The 18,985-nt window shown below is 42.5% G+C and overlaps 1 protein-coding gene across 5 annotated transcripts in view; it reads right to left on the bottom strand.

The window, feature by feature from the left end:
* LOC142661742 (uncharacterized) overlaps positions 1-18,985 on the bottom strand; it is a 191,053-nt gene that overhangs the window by 111,265 nt on the left and 60,803 nt on the right. For 4 of the 5 annotated variants that reach the window (XM_075839265.1, XM_075839264.1, XM_075839262.1 and 1 more), the window contains exons 15-30: positions 17,969-18,110; positions 17,351-17,474; positions 15,719-15,907; positions 13,367-13,492; positions 12,699-12,884; positions 11,743-11,937; positions 10,061-10,197; positions 9,811-9,979; positions 9,302-9,436; positions 8,395-8,547; positions 7,059-7,248; positions 6,835-6,975; positions 6,132-6,308; positions 4,455-4,526; positions 1,294-1,420; positions 912-1,057 (exon numbers count right to left, since the gene is read on the bottom strand). In XM_075839265.1, the coding sequence (XP_075695380.1) occupies positions 912-1,057; positions 1,294-1,420; positions 4,455-4,526; positions 6,132-6,308; positions 6,835-6,975; positions 7,059-7,248; positions 8,395-8,547; positions 9,302-9,436; positions 9,811-9,979; positions 10,061-10,197; positions 11,743-11,937; positions 12,699-12,884; positions 13,367-13,492; positions 15,719-15,907; positions 17,351-17,474; positions 17,969-18,110 (2,409 nt within the window). Of the gene's footprint in view, positions 1-911; positions 1,058-1,293; positions 1,421-4,454; positions 4,527-6,131; positions 6,309-6,834; positions 6,976-7,058; positions 7,249-8,394; positions 8,548-9,301; positions 9,437-9,810; positions 9,980-10,060; positions 10,198-11,742; positions 11,938-12,698; positions 12,885-13,366; positions 13,493-15,718; positions 15,908-17,350; positions 17,475-17,968; positions 18,111-18,985 lie in introns of those variants that run through there. The other variant, XM_075839267.1, reaches the window with a different exon arrangement.

Below are 18,985 nucleotides of genomic sequence, written 5' to 3'. Positions count from 1 at the left end.
TGCATTGAACATTGGCCCCAGTGTGTGTATGAGATAGGGATATTAGATTGTGAGCTGCTAGGAACAGGGGTTGGTGTTTGTTTACAAAATAAGTACAGCCCTGGGGAGTTCAATGCTGCAAAATAAGCACTTTACCACATTAAAACGATTGCCCAGTTTAGAAATGCCATTTCCATACAGGCCTATTAGAAAAATCTGATATAATAAAGGGGGTCCTCTGTTCAGGATCCTCATCGTTTGGGCAGAGTGGAGAGCGGTTACATAGAGCGTCTCTCTCTCTGGATGACCTGTCCTGTCCTGTATTACACAGACAACACATTGATATGAATGAGAAGTGTGTAATGCTTAATTTCTCCTGTGGTGGCGCTGCAAGGAAAGTGAACACTTGCTGACAGGTTTCCCCACAGATCACATCTGATCACTCGGGGTACCAGTAGGGGGTAACTTTGTGATCAGATTATTGTCAAGGGAATCTTCTAACAAGTAGAGATTGTCCAAAGCGTAGAACCCCTTTAATAGTGCGTTCACACGTACTTACATTGTATTTCCGAAACTTAAAGATGCGCTGCGGAAAACTACAATGTATGCCTATAGGAAAATATTTTGAAACAGATTTCACATGCGTTGCGGAATTATTTTTCCCATAGACATACATTGTAAAGTTTTCCGCTGCGTATGTTTACACAATGTGGAAATACAATGCAAGTACCCAATGTGTGAGCGCACCCTCAAGCAGATTATTAGCGTGTCAATCATTTTGCCTTACACACCAGTCCATAGAATCTGGTAAATTTATATACCCAATGTATCCTAATAGCCAGCAAATTGTGAACTAATTCCCAAAATAAAATAAAGTAAAACAATATATTCATCTCTACAGGAGAACATTTCTATAATGTTCATGATCTTACATTCTCCAGTGGGAGCAGATGAAGAGACCCCAAGGGAACAATAGTATCCAGCAAGACAGAGTCCAGTTGGTGAATGGAGGCCGACAGAGCTGCAGTAATAGCCGGGGGGACAGGGGGCACAATGGGATTCCATACTTAGATTGGACCTGTTCAGAAGACGGTTAGATTATGAGCTCATATGGGCAGGGATCTTGTATCGTCATCTTTTATCTACTCAACTGATATTATACATGTAGACATTTTTACCATTGTTTTGGGTTGTATTGGTAAAGCTGCAACAGAAAAATGATTGCCCTACACAAATCATTTATAATCATGATGATAACTAGAAATATGACAAGGACAAGAAGAACAAAAGTCTACCAGCAAACATGATTCTCACCTGTCAGAGAAACTACCGGATGGACATGGAATTGGGGCACCTGAACCCGCAGGACAAAAGTGGCCAACAGGACAAGGACCGCCAAAGCTTTCATTCAAATTACCAGTAGGATTTGGTACAAGGGATCCTAGTGAGCAGGACAGGGTAGAAATGATGAAGTTTACACAAAAAATAAAGTATTATGATCGTACAATCAAGTGTATGTTGTTCCAGAAAGAAAGGTCACCCAGGCATCCTGCCACTCGTTATCAGCCGCTGATCACCATGTATATATTTATTTGTAATATAATCATTCCGGCATTACAATAAACAGCTGCTTTGACATGTAATATACAATATAAAAGTGACTCCTGTGCATGTGCAACACTGCAGTTAATTCAAGCATAGAATCTGCAATGCAGCAATAACGGCTATTGGTTTTTACACATTAGTCAGCATTGGAAAAAATAGTCTCAAAGTACAGAACATGATTATCCTTAAAGGGGTTTTCCCATGAGGGACATTTATGACATATCCACAGGATATGTCAAACATCAGATAGATGTGGGTCCCACTGCTGGAACAGGGTCCCTAAATCCTGTTATAGCTTTATGTGTCAAACGCTGACTCCCGGCGACTTCCTGATTACGTGGTCGGGAGTTATGGAAACAGCGTAACTCGCTGAGCTATACTGATTCCGTAACTCCCATAGTAGTAAATGGCAATTACTAAAGCAAGATAGCATGCAAGAAACGCTGTTCTCATAACTACTATTTAGTTCTATGGGAGCTATGGAAACATAGATGGGACCCGCATCTATCTGACATTTACTACATATCCTGTGCATATGTCAAATGTCTCTGATGAAAAAAAACCTTTAAAAGCTATGTACACCTTTAAAAACTTTTTATTGTTTTTAATAAACAGTGTGTTTTGTGCAACTTTCTAAATACTTTTTATTAAAATTTTTTTTAACTTTTTGAGATTACAGCTGCTTTGTATTCTGTATACAGAGCAGCTGTATCTAATGCTGAAACATGTATCTGTCAGGTTTGCGGGACAGACGGGTTCAGTGTCAGCGGGTCCTGCGTGTCATCGAGCTGTTACCGATCACATTTAAGTTCATAACTTACAGTGAAGGAAATAAGTATTTGATTGATCCCTTGCTGATTTTGTAAGTTTGCCCACTGTCAAAGACATGAACAGTCTAGAATTTTTAGGCAAGGTTAATTTTACCAGTGAGAGATAGATTATATAAAAAAAAATAGAAAATCACATTGTCAAAATTATATATATTTATTTGCATTGTGCACAGAGAAATAAGTATTTGATCCCTTTGGCAAACAAGACTTAATACTTGGTGGCAAAACCCTTGTTGGCAAGCACAGCAGTCAGACGTTTTTTGTAGTTGATGATGAGGTTTGCACACGTTAGATGGAATTTTGGCCCACTCCTCTTTGCAGATCATCTGTAAATCATTAAGATTTTGAGGCTGTCGCTTGGCAACTCGGATCTTCAGCTCCCTCCATAAGTTTTCGATGGGATTAAGGTCTGGAGACTGGCTAGGCCACTCCATGACCTTAATGTGCTTCTTTTTGAGCCACTCCTTTGTTGCCTTGGCTGTATGTTTCGGGTCATTGTCGTGCTGGAAGACCCAGCCACGAGCCATTTTTAATGTCCTGGTGGAGGGAAGGAGGTTGTCACTCAGGATTTGACGGTACATGGCGCCATCCATTCTCCCATTGATGCGGTGAAGTAGTCCTGTGCCCTTAGCAGAGAAACACCCCCAAAACATAATGTTTCCACCTCCATGCTTGACAGTGGGGACGGTGTTCTTTGGGTCATAGGTAGCATTGCTCTTCCTCCAACCACGACGAGTTGAGTTAATGCCAAAGAGCTCAATTTTAGTCTCATCTGACCACAGCACCTTCTCCCAATCACTCTCAGAATCATCCAGATGTTCATTTGCAAACTTCAGACGGGCCTGTACATGTGCCTTCCTGAGCAGGGGGACCTTGCGGGCACTGCAGGATTTTAATCCATTACGGCGTAATGTGTTACCAATGGTTTTCTTGGTGACTGTGGTCCCAGCTGCCTTGAGATCATTAACAAGTTCCCCCCGTGTAGTTTTCGGCTGAGCTCTCACCTTCCTCAGGATCAAGGATAGCCCACGAGGTGAGATTTTGCATGGAGCCCCAGATCGATGTCGATTGACAGTCATTTTGTATGTCTTCCATTTTCTTACTATTGCACCAACAGTTGTCTCCTTCTCACCCAGCGTCTTACTTATGGTTTTGTAGCCCATTCCAGCCTTGTGCAGGTCTATGATCTTGTCCCTGACATCCTTAGAAAGCTCTTTGGTCTTGCCCATGTTGTAGAGGTTAGAGTCAGACTGATTCATTGAGTCTGTGGAGAGGAGTCTTTTATACAGGTGACCATGTAAGAGCTGTCTATAATGCAGGCACCAAGTTGATTTGGAGCGTGTAACTGGTCTGGAGGAGGCTGAACTCTTAATGGTTGGTGGGGGATCAAATACTTATTTCTCTGTGCACAATGCAAATAGATAGATATAATTTTTACTATGTGATTTTCTGTTTGCTTTTTTTTATATAATCTATCTCTCACTGCTAAAATTAACCTAGCCTAAAAATTCTAGACTGTTCATGTCTTTGACAGTGGGCAAACTTACAAAATCAGCAAGGGATCAAATACTTATTTCCTTCACTGTAGATGTGATCGATAACAGTTGGATCCTGTGTGTCAGGGCACCGCTGTCATTGAACCCATCAGGACGGATTTTGCAGTGCTAGTTACAGCTGCTCTGTATACAGGATACAAAGCAGCAGTATCTCAAAAAGTTACAACTTTTTTTTTAATAAAAAAAGTAATTAGAAAGTTGCACCAAACACACTAACAAACATTTTTATAAAAAAAAAAAAAAGTTTTCAAAGGTGTACATAAAGGAAAGAGATATCCAACTGCAAGTGCAGAATGAAGCAAAACTTAGTCAAATCCTAGATTATATTATTATAAATGTGACAGCCGTTGTGTGTGAAACGTTTTTCAGCCTGCACCCCATGGTCCTTAGCCACGTTGTTGCATTGCGTGCAAAAGTTGCCCCATTATACAGTACATCAGTAAATAATTTTATCATACAGAAACAAAATCAAATGTTATTTTACCTCCTGTGCAGAAAAATCCAGGTTGACAAGGACCACTTACTGCCCCAGAACCCCATTCACTGCAGTACATCCCTGAGAGAAAAAGTTTAGAAATTAGACAGCACCTCTCTTTAGAAGTAGAGACTGAAGTCTGCGTCCTCAATGCTAAATTTGTACCAGGGTCCTCCAAACCTTCAAAACATGCTATTTCTAATACTACTGTCCTCTTAAGGGTGGTAAATGCCAATTTCGAGGTTGATTCACCATAGAATCTGCAGAACGTGCTTAAATCCGCAGCAGCAAATCCATGAGGCCTTAGGGGAGATTCACACGAACGTTGCGTTTTTGCGCGCGCAAACAACGCAGCGTTTTGCGAGCGCAAAAACCATTTGACAGCTGCGTGTGTCATGCGTGTCTGATGCGCGGCTGCGTGATTTTCGCGCAGCCGGCATCATAGAGATGAGGCTTGTCAACGCCCGTCACTGTCCAAGGTGCTGAAAGAGCTAAATCTTTCAGCACCCTCGACAGTGAATGCCGAACACAACAGCGAAAAACCTGTACAAAAAAAAGATAAAGTTCCTACTTACCGAGAACTTCCCGGCCGTTGCCTTGGTGACGCGTCCTTGGTGACGCGTCCTTGGTGACGCGCCTCTCTTGACATCGGGCCCCACCTCCCTGGATGACGCAGCAGTCCAAGTGACCGCTGCAGCCTGTGATTGGCTGCAGCCTGTGCTTGGCCTGTGATTGGCTGGAGCTGTCACTTGAACTGAAGTGTCATCCCGGGAGGTCGGACTGCAGGAAGGAGACAGGAGTAATCGGTAAGTTAGAACTTCGGGTTTTTTTTACAGGTTAATGTATTTTGGGATCGCAAGTCACTGTCCATGGTGCTGAAACAGTTTAACTCTTTCAGCACCATGGACAGTGACTATCTCCTGACGTCGCGTACCGATAATTTTTTTGCCGGGATCGGCCAAAACGAGTTTGGCCGAACCCGGTGAAGTTCGGTACGCAAAGACACTCCGTTTGGATGTTCGGAAACAGAAAAGCACGTGGTGCTTTTCGGTTTTCATTCATCCTTTTCACTGCTGTTGCGCGAATCACGCTCGTCCCACGGAAGTGCTTCCGTGTGGTGCGCGTGATTTTCACGCACCCATTGACTTCAATGGGTGCGTGATGCGCGAAATACGCAGAGTTATTGAACCTGTCGCGCATTTTGCGCAGCAGACAAACGCTGCGCAAAAAGCACGGACTGTCTGTACTGCCCCATAGACTTGTATTGGTCCATGCGTGCCGCGTGAAAACCACGCGGCCCGCACGGACCGAATACACGCTCGTGTGAATCCCCCCTTAGAGGCAGAGTGTGGCCTTTGGGATCAGCACAAGGACCTAGGCGTAGCTAACACCGTCACTCTTAACACTAAATCTACAGAACTACATGCCAGTGCCATTGCACTACTAAAAAAACACATTGCAGAATATGTTGGGTATATGTGTGGGGTAAAATGATGAAAGGTGGGGATGATTCTGAAGAGTGCACACCCATAGATGTAGATGAGAGTGACTGAGCTGCAAGCCCATAGACAACCTATAAGGCCACCATATCAGAGACACTTTATATTCCGAACTGTGTGCAGTTTTTGTGGTTATAGACACATAGGGGAATAACCAGTAAGACATGATGGACAACGGAAGTATCACCTGGTGGACAGGGCAGGCATCCCTGTGCTCTGGTCAAACGTGGTATTGGACTGAAGGTTCCAGGAGGACATGGTACTGGACCTGTAGCTTCTGGACAGAAATATCCCGCTGGACAGACTATACTATCCCCACTGAGACATGTGTGGCCACTGTCGCATATGTAACACACAGATTGACCTGGAATAGGTAAAAAACAAAACTGAGGCACCATATATGAGGTCCTGGCAAGGAGGATGATAATCTGTGAATTGAATGTCCAACCATAAAGAATATTTTCTACAAATAATATTCTGCCTCCATTATGCTGACTTGATACCTCATTAACTATTTTACTTTAGAGAATTCAATTACATTTTTCTTTGCACCCCTCAGAATTCAGTTGCCTCTTTTCGCTTGACTTCTAAATATAACAATGTACAATATAATGCATCCGGCACCCTCAACGATTTAAGTTCTCACGATTACGATGCCTCAGGACAGCCGCTGTCTTTATCTTCATTGGGAAACAGTCACGTTATACCGTCATCTATCTATGTATGCCTTCTCTGACTCATTTACATGGTTTAGGGAGGAATATCATTAACCTCAGAACAATCTCTTATGAGATTCATAGTGTAGAGTCACAGGTTATGTCGATATTTTACATCATATAGATCTGCTGGTTTATTTCCTTTATACATGCATAGCTTGGAATTTGCCATACCTGTTGAATTGCTATAAGTGCCTTCAGGACAAGGAATGGGATCGGAGGAACCTTCAGGACAAAAATGTTTTGAAGGGCAAATGTCTCCAACTATTCCTCCCTCAGGTCTAGGACTTGAAGAACCAAGGCGGCAAAAATACCCTGCACACATACAAGTTATAATTTTTATCATGTTGGTCTTGAGGTGTTGGGTAATAAAGAATTTAAAGTAACCCAAGTCCTACCAGAGTGACAAGGTCCAGTTGGTTCAGCCAGTCCAGGCATATCACAGAAAGACCCTGGAAGGCATGGCAAACACCAGGAACTGTTCACAGCTTCTTTCCGACCGTTCCATGTGCCCCGAGGACAGGCAAGTCTAATACCTTTGGAACAAAAGTGACCAACTGGGCATAGGTCTCCAAATGCCAACTCTATCTGAAAAGTAAAAACTTGTAAAGCTTATGTTCACATTGGTTTACATAAATAATTCAGCTACATAAACAGCACTGTGTAAATATTTTACTTAACTTGTATGGATACGAAGTGTCATCCTGTATTATGCTCCAGAGCAGCACTCACTAATCTGCTGGGGAATCTCTGTGTACATACATTACTTATCCTGTACGGATCCTGAGTTACAGCCTGTTTATACTCCAGAGCTGCACTCACTATTCTGCTGGTGGAGTCACTGTGTACAGTACATTACATTACTTATCCTGTACTGATCCTGAGTTACATTCTGTATTATACTCCAGAGCTGCACTCACTATTCTGCTGGTGGAGTCACTGTGTACATACATTACTTATCCTGTACTGATCCTGAGTTACAGCCTGTTTATACTCCAGAGCTGCACTCACTATTCTGCTGGTGGAGTCACTGTGTACATACATTACATTACTTATCCTGTACTGATCCGGAGTTATATCCTGTATTATGCTCCAGAGCAGCACTCACTAATCTGCTGAGGAATCACCGTGTACATACATTACTTATCCTGTACTGATCCTGAGTTACAGCCTGTTTATACTCCAGAGCTGCACTCACTATTCTGCTGGTGGAGTCACTGTGTACACATTACTTATCCTGTACTGATCCTGAGTTACATCCTGTCATATACTCCAGAGCTGCACTCACTATTCTGCTGGTGGAGTCACTGTTTACATACATTACATTACTTATCCTGTACTGATCCTGAGTTACATCCTCTATTATACTCCAGAGCTGCACTCACAATTCTGCAGTTTTCAAAGTAAAAACTTCTAGTATTCCTTGTTGACTCAGTGTTTGTACACTGCTTGCTCTAGTGGTTAGCATTCTTTAAAAAACAGCCTTTAAACTTGGTGCCTCACAGTAATCTGCATTACAGGAGCGCAGGTAAGTTGTTAGAGGTAAGCCTGTCCACAAGATTGGCAATAACAACCAGCAGCATTGTGAATGAAGCTCTGAAGTACAATACATGTTGTAACGCCAGATCAAAACAAGACTAGTAATACACTATTTACATAATTACTAACATTTTTATAGTGATTATATCTATATAGCAACAGTACACTAATAGTAAGTTCTTGCAGGACACTTACAGGGACAGAAGTGTAGGAACCACGTGTACAATAGTGGCCCATCTCACAGTATCCTTCTGGCTGTGCCAATCCAGGGCGGCTGCAATACATACCCAGAGAGCAGAGCTCACAATAATCAACAGCTATGTTGCCAGACGTATTTGAAAAAGTTCCCTAAAAAAACAAAAACACAGTATATATAAATTCACGTTTTAGTATTTAGAGATAATTAAAGCCCACTAAAAGGATACAAATTCACAAGACATAATATGGCACGCTACGGTTTTAACTGTTTTATTTCCACATGTCTCTAATAAACGAAACAAAGTGTTTACTGAGCAGCAATTTTGTGTAAATGAATGTTAAACAGCTTAAAAAAGAAACAAATCAATATGGATACAATTCAGAGGTAAATCCATAGTCCAATCCATATTAAAAGGTTATTCTGTTGTATGAATGTTACACAAAAACAGTCGAGCAAGCCGTAACTCCCATAGAAGTGAATGGACAGAGCTGCGCACATGTACAGATGCGGCGACCACCTCAACTGGCGGGAGGGGGGGTCAGGGATCCCCATTCTGGGAATAGATGCCGATCCCATGTTAACGAGACCCAAGAACCAGACTTCTTTGTGACTTATCCATCAAGTTTTAACACTGAATTATTTATTGCATTATTTCTATGGTTACATAAAGTAATAACAAAAAGCATTTGAGGCAAGTACACAACGTTTTTACACTCAGTTGAAAATTAGATTAGGAAGAATAGACTGCCTATTATTTTTAAATGCGATTTTACTTATACAATTATCATCAAATCATTCATATACAGAACATACTCCCACAATATTAGCATAAGTTGGTAAATGAAATCATTCAGCTCATGTCTCATAGTGGATACTTGCCAGTTATCTTGATTAATATCTTACCACAGGGCACGGCGTTGGAGAAATGCTTCCAGCAGGACAGAAGTGACCTTGTAGACAGGAGGAAACGTCAGATAAACTGCTGGCATTACAGAAGTTTCCTGAAGGACACTGTCTGCAGGATGATTGAGCGGGAAGCTGCATCACAGGTAAGTAAAATCACTTTAATGCAAAGTAAGGATTCCTATACATTAAAGCGGATATAAAGATTCTGGCTAACAAATGATATGAAAATAATTAACTCCTTGTTATTTAATTTCTTCTAGTTGTCCACTCAGCTTTTAGCTCTAGGGCTATAAACTATGACTATCGTTTAGCTGCAGTGTGTCTATTGGGGTCTGGGGGTGTCTAAAATTGACCTGATGTATTCTTAAAAGCCTCTGTCCCCACTAATGCTTTACACCGCAGCGCTGATTAATCTGATTGCCTGCAGTGTATGAACACAAGCTTTCCCCCAGGCACTTATTTTGAAAGGGATATAGTACTTGAAAATGATAAAGCCCTTTACTTACAGGCTGGAAGGTTCCTGGCGGACAAGATTCTGGGCGGAAAGCCCCTTCTAAGGAGTAGTAGCCCTGTGTCACGTCATGCTGAACTGGTGAGCTAGACCCCGCTGTGCAGTAATACCCAGGAGTACAGTTTCCATTGGGACTGGATCCACTTTGTCCATCACAGAACAACCTGAATTGTGAAAAAAACACCTCATTAATTGTGGGTCTGAGGAAATATTAAGTATAGAACTACAGAACACTCAGTACTCACCCAGGTGGGCATATTAAGCACTGACTCACTTCTGTTAGTCCAATCTGGTTACTGTAAGTGCCTGGGGGGCACAGAACTGGCCAACCGGAGTTACCTGGGCAGTAACTGCCAGCTGGGCACATTCCACCAGAGGGTGTCTATACCAGAGACAGGCAGAGGAAACGGCATCAAATTCATGATCGGATACCTTACATACAGAGGCAAAATACCTTGTGTTTCCCTGATATAGGCCTATTCTGATTATAATACAGCCAAAGATAATTTATACAGGAGCTCTTGAATCTCATGACGCTATTGATTGGTCACTGACTTCCAGACATGCCAGATATTTCTAACTATGCGGACAACAGAAGAAAAATATAAATACTGGTAACAACCAGGACATACTGCCAGTGATTAAAGCTGATCTGTCGCCTAAATATACTGCGCCATATAAGAACAGCATATTAGAGGGACAGATATGGCTGATAGGAGCGATCAAAGAATACAGCAGACTCATAGTTGCGCATACACAGTAGTCAGCAATCACTCCCCTCATGAATACACTGGATTTATAGCTGTTTGTGCTAATAGGCAAGCTAACCTGTCTATGTAATGTGCTGCCCTTCCATAAAGCAGCATATTCAAGTGACAGATCTGCCTTAAGCAGCATTTATTGACTGGATGTTATCTGCTGATTAGTTCAAACTATTATTCTGCAGCGTTGATCCAGAGGAAGCCAAGAGCAAGGTCCTCTTACACGGCCCGACGAGGGCCATGTAAACGAGGAACCATCAACGAGAACTCGTTCGCTCCATTCACGGGGGGGGCTATGTATGGGGACGAGTGCTCGTTACTACAATCGCTCATCCCCATACATTTCTATCATGTCGGCAGCGCGTCTCCGTGTACACAGGAAGATGCGCTGCCCACAACGTTAATATTCTGTGAACGCTCGTTTGCCCGATAATTGGCCCGTGTAAAAGGGCTTTAAAGCCCCTACGAGGTAGTTGCCAAAATTCCAGCTTATTGTTCCTGAATCAAATATGACAACCCAAATAAATCTTTGGATCAACGACCCATGTGCAGGATTTAGTGAAAATAACCTATATCATCACGATGTTCAAGAAATACTCCTCCAGGCCTATTAAGATAAACCGACGACTTAAAAAGTAACTGTATTTTCCAAAAACTTTTGATATATCAAATAGACATATCAGAAGTTTTGATCGGTGGGGGTCTGGGTGCTGAGAACTCCACCGTCACTAAAACAAGGGTGCTGAAGTGCTTAGCTGAGCCCCCTGCACAGTTTGCTGTGATCGGCACTCCTTGATAGGCTGAAGACAGGCTAATAGACGTTCTACGCAAGTCATCTTCAGCTCAGCAAGCAGTGCCGTTCACAGCCGAAGATGCAGGGGGCGCTCAGCTAAGCACTTATGCACCTTCGTTTTAGTGACAGTGGGGGTCTAAGCAACCGGACCCCACCAATAAAAACTTTTCTATGACATATCAGAAGTTTTTGGAAAGTATAGTTACTCCTTAATCACCAAACATTCTGTGTAGCCGTAGTGGATTCCCCTTTGTTACGGTTTCAAGGCTGGATCTAAAGAGATCATTAAACAGATCCCTGTATTTACTAATATATGGGATGTGCCCCACTTACTCACTTCTTTCAGCGTACTCGATGTGTATGGAATAGTTACCGCACTTGTCGATCTTTCAGGACAGTAAAATCCTTCCTGGCAGTCTCCACTAATGGCCGTAAGACCCACACCAGAGCAGAATTTTCCAGCTTCACATGGATGGCATTCAGCCTCAGTGGAGATCTCATCACGTGGACTGTAGGTGCCCTCTGGGCAAGGCTGTGGGTAAGAGCTGCCCTGGTGACAGTAAAACCCCTGGGTCCAGGAGAGAAATAGAACAGATGAAGCAAAGTAGAATTTGCCACCTGGCTTGATATGAAGTACATTGAATTCATCATTCACTATATATTGAGGGGCTCTAAGTTGTATTTACAAGTAGAAAATGAGTCTCAAGTTTCAGTAGTTTTCAGAGATGCGATTCATGAAGAATTGCACATTCAACAGATGCAAACTTGGAAGAAAAAATTGCTCCTCTGAACGGGCGCTCAGGTGTGAATTTGAACCAGTATTTTCACAAAATCGTCGGAGTTTGATACAATGATTTTATTCAATATGCTTTTAAAACAATAAAAATTCAATTGCTGCAACGCGTTTCAACCACGCACTGTGGTCTTCATCAGGCGCCCGTTCAGAGGAGCAATTTTTTCTTCCAAGTTTGCATTACTTCAGAACCACGAGGAAACGAATTCCTGATACGAATTCATCCCATGCGGTTATGGCTCCAGAGGCAAGCACAGTGTGATCGAGTACATACAAGCTACAAAGTCAAGTTGTGCTGGCGACACTGCACAACTTACCAAGGTGAGCTCTATTCATAGTAACACCTTTCACAATATATATCAGAACGATATCACCTTAGAGGAGCGCCGTTTTCTCTCTTTTTTTTATCTTTTTTTCCTCAAGAACATTCAACAGATGCTCTGTACAAAAGTCCATTAGAACGGACGTATCGCAGATTATTAAAATCAGACCACAATGTAATATTGAAATTATTTTTAGAAGATGAACATACTTACAGCTGGACAGCGCTTAGGAGCAAGTAATGAAGGCATATCACAGAAGAACCCAGCAGGACATGGCAAGCAGACTGATATTTCTACCCCTTGTTTAGACATGTTCCAATACGATCCAGGCTGGCAGGGATATGACAGAGGAGAGCCAGTCCCAGGTGGGCAATAATAACCCTGAGGGCACAGCCCGTTCTGCAGAGAATTGGACATAAATTACAGTTTCAATTAGCACAGAGTATTAAACACTTTCTAATCGTGACTTTTAGTCACACAGAATTTTTTGTAGGCAGAAAATCTGCCTCAACATCCAGTTTGGAATTTTGAGGCAGATTTAGCTCTGCCTGCACGCCGATTTTCACCCGCGGCCATTTAGCACCGCGGGCAAAAAAACTGCCTCCTTTGTCAATGGGAGGTCAGAGGCGTAAACGCCCGTAGATAGGGCATGTCCCTTATTTTTCCCGCGAGCCGTTTTTTCCGTGTAAAAAAACTCTGTGTGAACTCCCCCTTACACAGAAATCATGCACAAGAGATTCCGGTTTTTGCAAACACTACAAGGCTCAAGTAATGCAGTCCACCTCTCGCAGCAATGAGCTTACTGCCACAGCTGGAACCAAAGAAAGAAATGCCTTCTACATGTCAAGAACAATTGGTAGGAAATTCTCCTAAGAACTCACTGGACTGGGGATTCCTCGCTGTCCTTCTTGATAACAATAGTTTCCTTCTGGACAAAGCAAACAGTCCTCTACCCCCTCCAGACCGGGATGGAATCCGAATGTGCCATTTGGACAAGGTTTGGCTTCCTGCACATAATACAAAATCAGTGAATGGGTATCTTATAGACTGTGGAAAGAAAACAATTTTTAATGGGTACGTCCACCTTTGAGCACACTTTTACAGTTTATACATAAGTTAATAAAGGGTTGACGTACTAAATAAATAACTGATCTTAAATTACAGCCTGTATTCATCTCCAGATCTGTATAAACAATGCCACACACTGCCCTCTGTAGATAATGCCACACACTGCCCTCTGTAGATAATGCCACACACTGCCCTCTGTAGATAATGCCACACACTGCCCTCTGTAGATAATGCCACACTGCCCTCTGTAGATAATGCCACACACTGCCCTCTGTAGATAATGCCACACACTGCCCTCTGTAGATAATGCCGCACACTGCCCTCTGTAGATAATGCCACACACTGCCCCCTGTAGATAATGCCACACACTGCCCTCTGTAGATAATGCCGCACACTGCCCTCTGTAGATAGTGCCACACACTGCCCTCTGTAGATAATGACACACACTGCCCTCTGTAGATAATGACACACACTGTCCTCTGTAGATAATGCCACACACTGCCCTCTGTAGATAATGCCACACACTGCCCTCTGTAGATAATGCCGCACACTGCCCTCTGTAGATAATGCCACACACTGCCCCCTGTAGATAATGCCACACACTGCCCTCTGTAGATAATGCCGCACACTGCCCTCTGTAGATAATGCCACACACTGCCCTCTGTAGATAATGCCACACACTGCCCTCTGTAGATAATGCCACACACTGCCCCCTGTAGATAATGCCACACACTGCCCTCTGTAGATAATGCCGCACACTGCCCTCTGTAGATAATGCCACACACTGCCCTCTGTAGATAATGCCACACACTGCCCTCTGTAGATAGTGCCACACACTGCCCTCTGTAGATAATGCCACACACTGCCCTCTGTAGATAATGCCACACACTGCCCTCTGTAGATAAGGCCACAACAAGCCCTCTGTAGATAATGCCACACACTGCCCTCTGTAGATAATGCCGCACACTGCCCTCTGTAGATAATGCCGCACACTGCCCTCTGTAGATAATGCCACACACTGTCCTCTGTAGATAATGCCACACACTGCCCTCTGTAGATAATGCCACACACTGCCCTCTGCAGATACTGCCACACAGACCCCAGTGACTCAACCAGCAGAATAGTGAGTTCAGCTCTGGAGTATAATACAGGATGTAACTTAGGATCAGTACAGGATAAGTAATGTAATGTATGTGCACAGTGACCCCACCAGCAGAATAGTGAGTGCAGCTCTGGAGTATAATGTAGGATATAACTCAGGATCAGTACAGGATAAGTAATGTAATGTATGTACACAGCGACTCCACCAGCAGAATAGTGAGTGCAGCTCTGGAGTATAATACAGGGTGTAACTCAGGATCAGTACAGGATAAGTAATGTAATGTATGTACACAGTGACTCCACCAGCAGAGTAGTGAGTGCAGCTCTGGAGTATAATACAGGATGTAACTCAGGATCAGTACAGGATCAGTAATGTAATGTATGTACACAGTGACTCCACCAGCATCATAGTGAGTGCAGCTCTGGAGTATAATACAGGATGTAACTCAGGATCAGTATAGGATAAGTAATGTAATGTATGTACACAGTGACTCCACCAGCAGAATAGTGAGTGCAGCTCTGGAGTATAATACAGGATGTAACTCAGTATCAGTGCAGGATAAGTAATGTAATGTATGTACACAGTGACTCCACCAGCAGAATAGTGAGTTGAGCTCTGGAGTATAATACAGGATGTAACTCAGGATCAGTACAGGATCAGTAATGTAATGTATGTACACAGTGCCTCCACCAGCAGAATAGTGAGTTGAGCTCTGGAGTATAATACAGGATGCAACTATGGATCAGTACAGGATCAGTAATGTAATGTATGTACACAGTGCCTCCACCAGCAGAATAGTGAGTTGAGCTCTGGAGTATAATACAGGATGTAACGCAGGATCAGTACAGGATAAGTAATGTAATGTATGTACACAGTGACTCCACCAGCAGAACAGTGAGTGCAGCACTGGAGTATAATACAAGATGTTACTCAGGATCAGAACAGGATAAGTACCGCAATGTTTTTACAATGTTACTCAACATATTTCCACATGCAAACTTTAAAATGTTGTTCAAAGGTGGAAAGACACTTTAAATAATTGATATCTTCTGACACTTCTTACTCGGCTCCCCTCAGGGCAATAGTATCCCCGTGGACACATGTTGACATCTTCTCCTGGAAGGACCGCCATCCCTTTAGGACAAACTATTCCCGCAGGACACAGCAACTGCATCATGCGCTCCCTACTGGTTCTGTCCTCATTGCAGTAATGTCCTGCTGGACAGGCTAGACAAGTGGAAGATCCTCTGTCCTAAAAACAGATCATATGAATAAATGTTGAAAGTCATAAATAAATACCTGTATAGTAGAGGAAATTAAGCAAGTCCTGCCCATGAAAATCAATTCAATGCTTGCCTCTGCCCTTTCTAATTTACCATAATAGTCTAGAATCACGCTACAGTCCTCATTTACACTATTTTTAATACAGATTGAAGTGATTGTTAATTGACTGGATGACCAAGGACTTGATTAACCACTTAAGGACACAGCCAATTTTGGCCTTGAGGACAGAACAATTTTTTTAGATTTCCCTCTTTGCATCCCGACGCCCATAACTCTTTTATTTTTTGTATGACGTAGTTGTATGAGACCAAATATGTCTATATTATTTCAAGTTTTGGGACTTATATTTTAAAACGTTTATTTATTATAAAAAAAATGTGTTTCTGTGTATTTTTTTTTACATTCATTTAACTTTTTTTTTTTAATCCCATAAAGGGATTTATCATTTTGATTTTGTAACTGTAATGTACTGGCATAGATCTATATGCCAGTACATTAGCCTGTGTACTGATTGTACACAGGCAGTTGTTAGGGCATACTGAGGTACGCCCTAACAACAGGAAATATGTTCAGACAGCCCTGGGGTCCTTCAATGGACCCTGGGCTGTCTGACCATACGAGTTATGGGCTTTGATCGCGTCACAGTTATCTTCTGTGACGCGATCAATGTGAAGTCCCCCCTCCTTGAACGGCGCAATCAGCTTTCATCGCGGCATTCAAAGGGTTAACGGCGAAGAGAAGAGGTTTCTCTCCTCTCTGCTGTCAGAGCGGGGCCGTGGCTGTGGATTACAGCCGTTGCCCCGCTCTCGATCGTGCGCACAGACGGCTGTCACACAGGACGAGAATGCTCATCCTAATGCGCCAAGTACTCGCCGCTCAGGACGAGCATTCTCGTCCTGTGTCGGCAACCAGTTAAAGAAGGGGCAATTGGGATAATGGTCTCAGGCCCTAAATGACCACATCGTGTGCAACCGAAACAACAGGACAACTAGAAACACCAATTCTGATTCACGGGCATTAATGTCATGGAGGGTAATATTGGTGTAATTGTAGCTGGTTCTCTCTAGGCAATGTAGAGAAGTGTTTTTTTTTGAATTTTCTTCTTCAAAAGAAAGTAGAGGGGGCCCTCAACACCCTATTTTGCTTAGGGGCTTCCACACCCTGGCACGAGGTCATCACACCAGAAAAGTTAACAGGTAAAAACTTGGTGACATGATTAGAATGACATACAATCTATGTGAATAAGCTTTCTTTAATGATGAGCTTGTGACTTGTGTCAAATAAGCATTTCAATTATTTTTCTAATTTAATGGAGCAGTGTGTAATGACTTCGCATTGTAAGCAGCAAAGACAGACTCAAGATTGCAGAGGAAAGTATAGAGAGTCAAAGATTGTGTACATAGATGCTCACCGAGAAATTACCAGCCCCGCAGGGCACTGCGGAATTCATCCCAATATTAGGACATGAGGTGCCAGCTGGACAAAGATCACATTCACCCACATTCTGGGCACCTTGCTCAGCACGGTAAGTTCCCCTTTAACACACAAGACGTTTAAGAATAAAAAAAGTAATTTTACTATAAAATGTACGATAATACCCAGAGCATGTATAGCTTGGAGCATCATTTTATATATGGATATAATTTAAATAAAAAGTTTATTTATTTTAATTTTATGCCATATCCCTTTTGCTATAGAGGGTGTGATCCTGCACAGAACAACCCTCTTTCACAATCACAGTATTGTTACAGTGAGGGGGGGGAGGACAAGGGGGCACAGGGTTATCTTCTACAATAGACGGGAATGGGCGGGGGAGGTGTAACAAGCTTTGGCGCTCTTGCCCCAGAATGATGGGGTGCAATGACTTTAACCTGCGATAGCAAGGGACAACACTTTATTTTTTGCTATGGGGCCACTGTAAGACCCTGCATTTACATTTCTAAAATGATCTTTGAAATGCTTTCCGAAATGTTGCCGTTTCCTTCATCTAAATTTTTGTGTAACCCTTTACAAGAGCGGCCATACTCACATCGGGCACAAGGCAGGTTTAGATGTCCCAGCTGGGCAGTAGGCTCCCTCTGGACACGCACTGCACTCACCCACTCGGACACTGCCCAGTTTGAGGTTAAACGTCCCTGCTGGGCATGGAAATTGGGTTCCAGACTGTGAACCTTTATAGAAAGCAAAAAACCCCAGACATTAGTGATGCAGCAGCGCATGTTCTCTACACTGCAGTGAATATATTAGCCTATAATATTGGCTTTGGCTGCAGACATTTATATTTATATGTATTTTTCAGACTAAATAGCGGTAACATTTATAATATTTATATATTTGGCAAAGAAGAAGCAGCTATTACGTGTAGTCACAATGTATATATAACACTGGTGCCTTATTGCATTGAGGTCACCAGTCGATTGTAAACTCATAGACTACAAACAGCTTGAGACAACGAAATATTTGACCCTACTATGTAGCGGTGTCAATCCTGCTTTCACCGCTTTGTAAATCTCTGGAAGTTGCTGTTGTCCTGCAGTGGTGAACATATGTATCCCTGTGATTTTAATTCAATTCTTCCAGCTGTATAAATCTGCTGTGCGAGATGAGACATGACAAGACCATTATATCCAAAATATCACTACAAAGGCTTTTGTATCCCTTTGAGTCTTTGCTCGTTTTGATATTAAATTCTTCAGACGTCGACTTTGAACCGTTTTCTGGAAAAGATCCCATATATTATTATTATGCAGTGTCTCTAATCTCTGGATTATGCTGCATATTCACCTCTGATTTAGCTAGCTATGTCTCACTGTGGATAAAAGTTAAAAGGCATTTTCTCATTTTATGTACATAACACAATCACTGTATAATAAAAAGTTAAGCAAATTTTTTTTATACACTTTGTATATCACCATGTCATAATCTCTGCTGGCTGTCAGTGAAAGGGGACATTCTTATTTACATTCAGTGGCTTAAAAAACCTGTACAGAATAATGACCAAAATACAGTGAGAAAGCGGCCTAAGGCCCTGTTCATATCTGCATTG

Source organism: Rhinoderma darwinii, chromosome 10 (genome assembly GCF_050947455.1).
Source record: "Rhinoderma darwinii isolate aRhiDar2 chromosome 10, aRhiDar2.hap1, whole genome shotgun sequence".
Lineage (NCBI taxonomy): Eukaryota > Metazoa > Chordata > Amphibia > Anura > Rhinodermatidae > Rhinoderma > Rhinoderma darwinii.
Note: the sequence above shows the minus strand (reverse complement) of the source record. Positions and strands in the feature narration are given on the sequence as shown.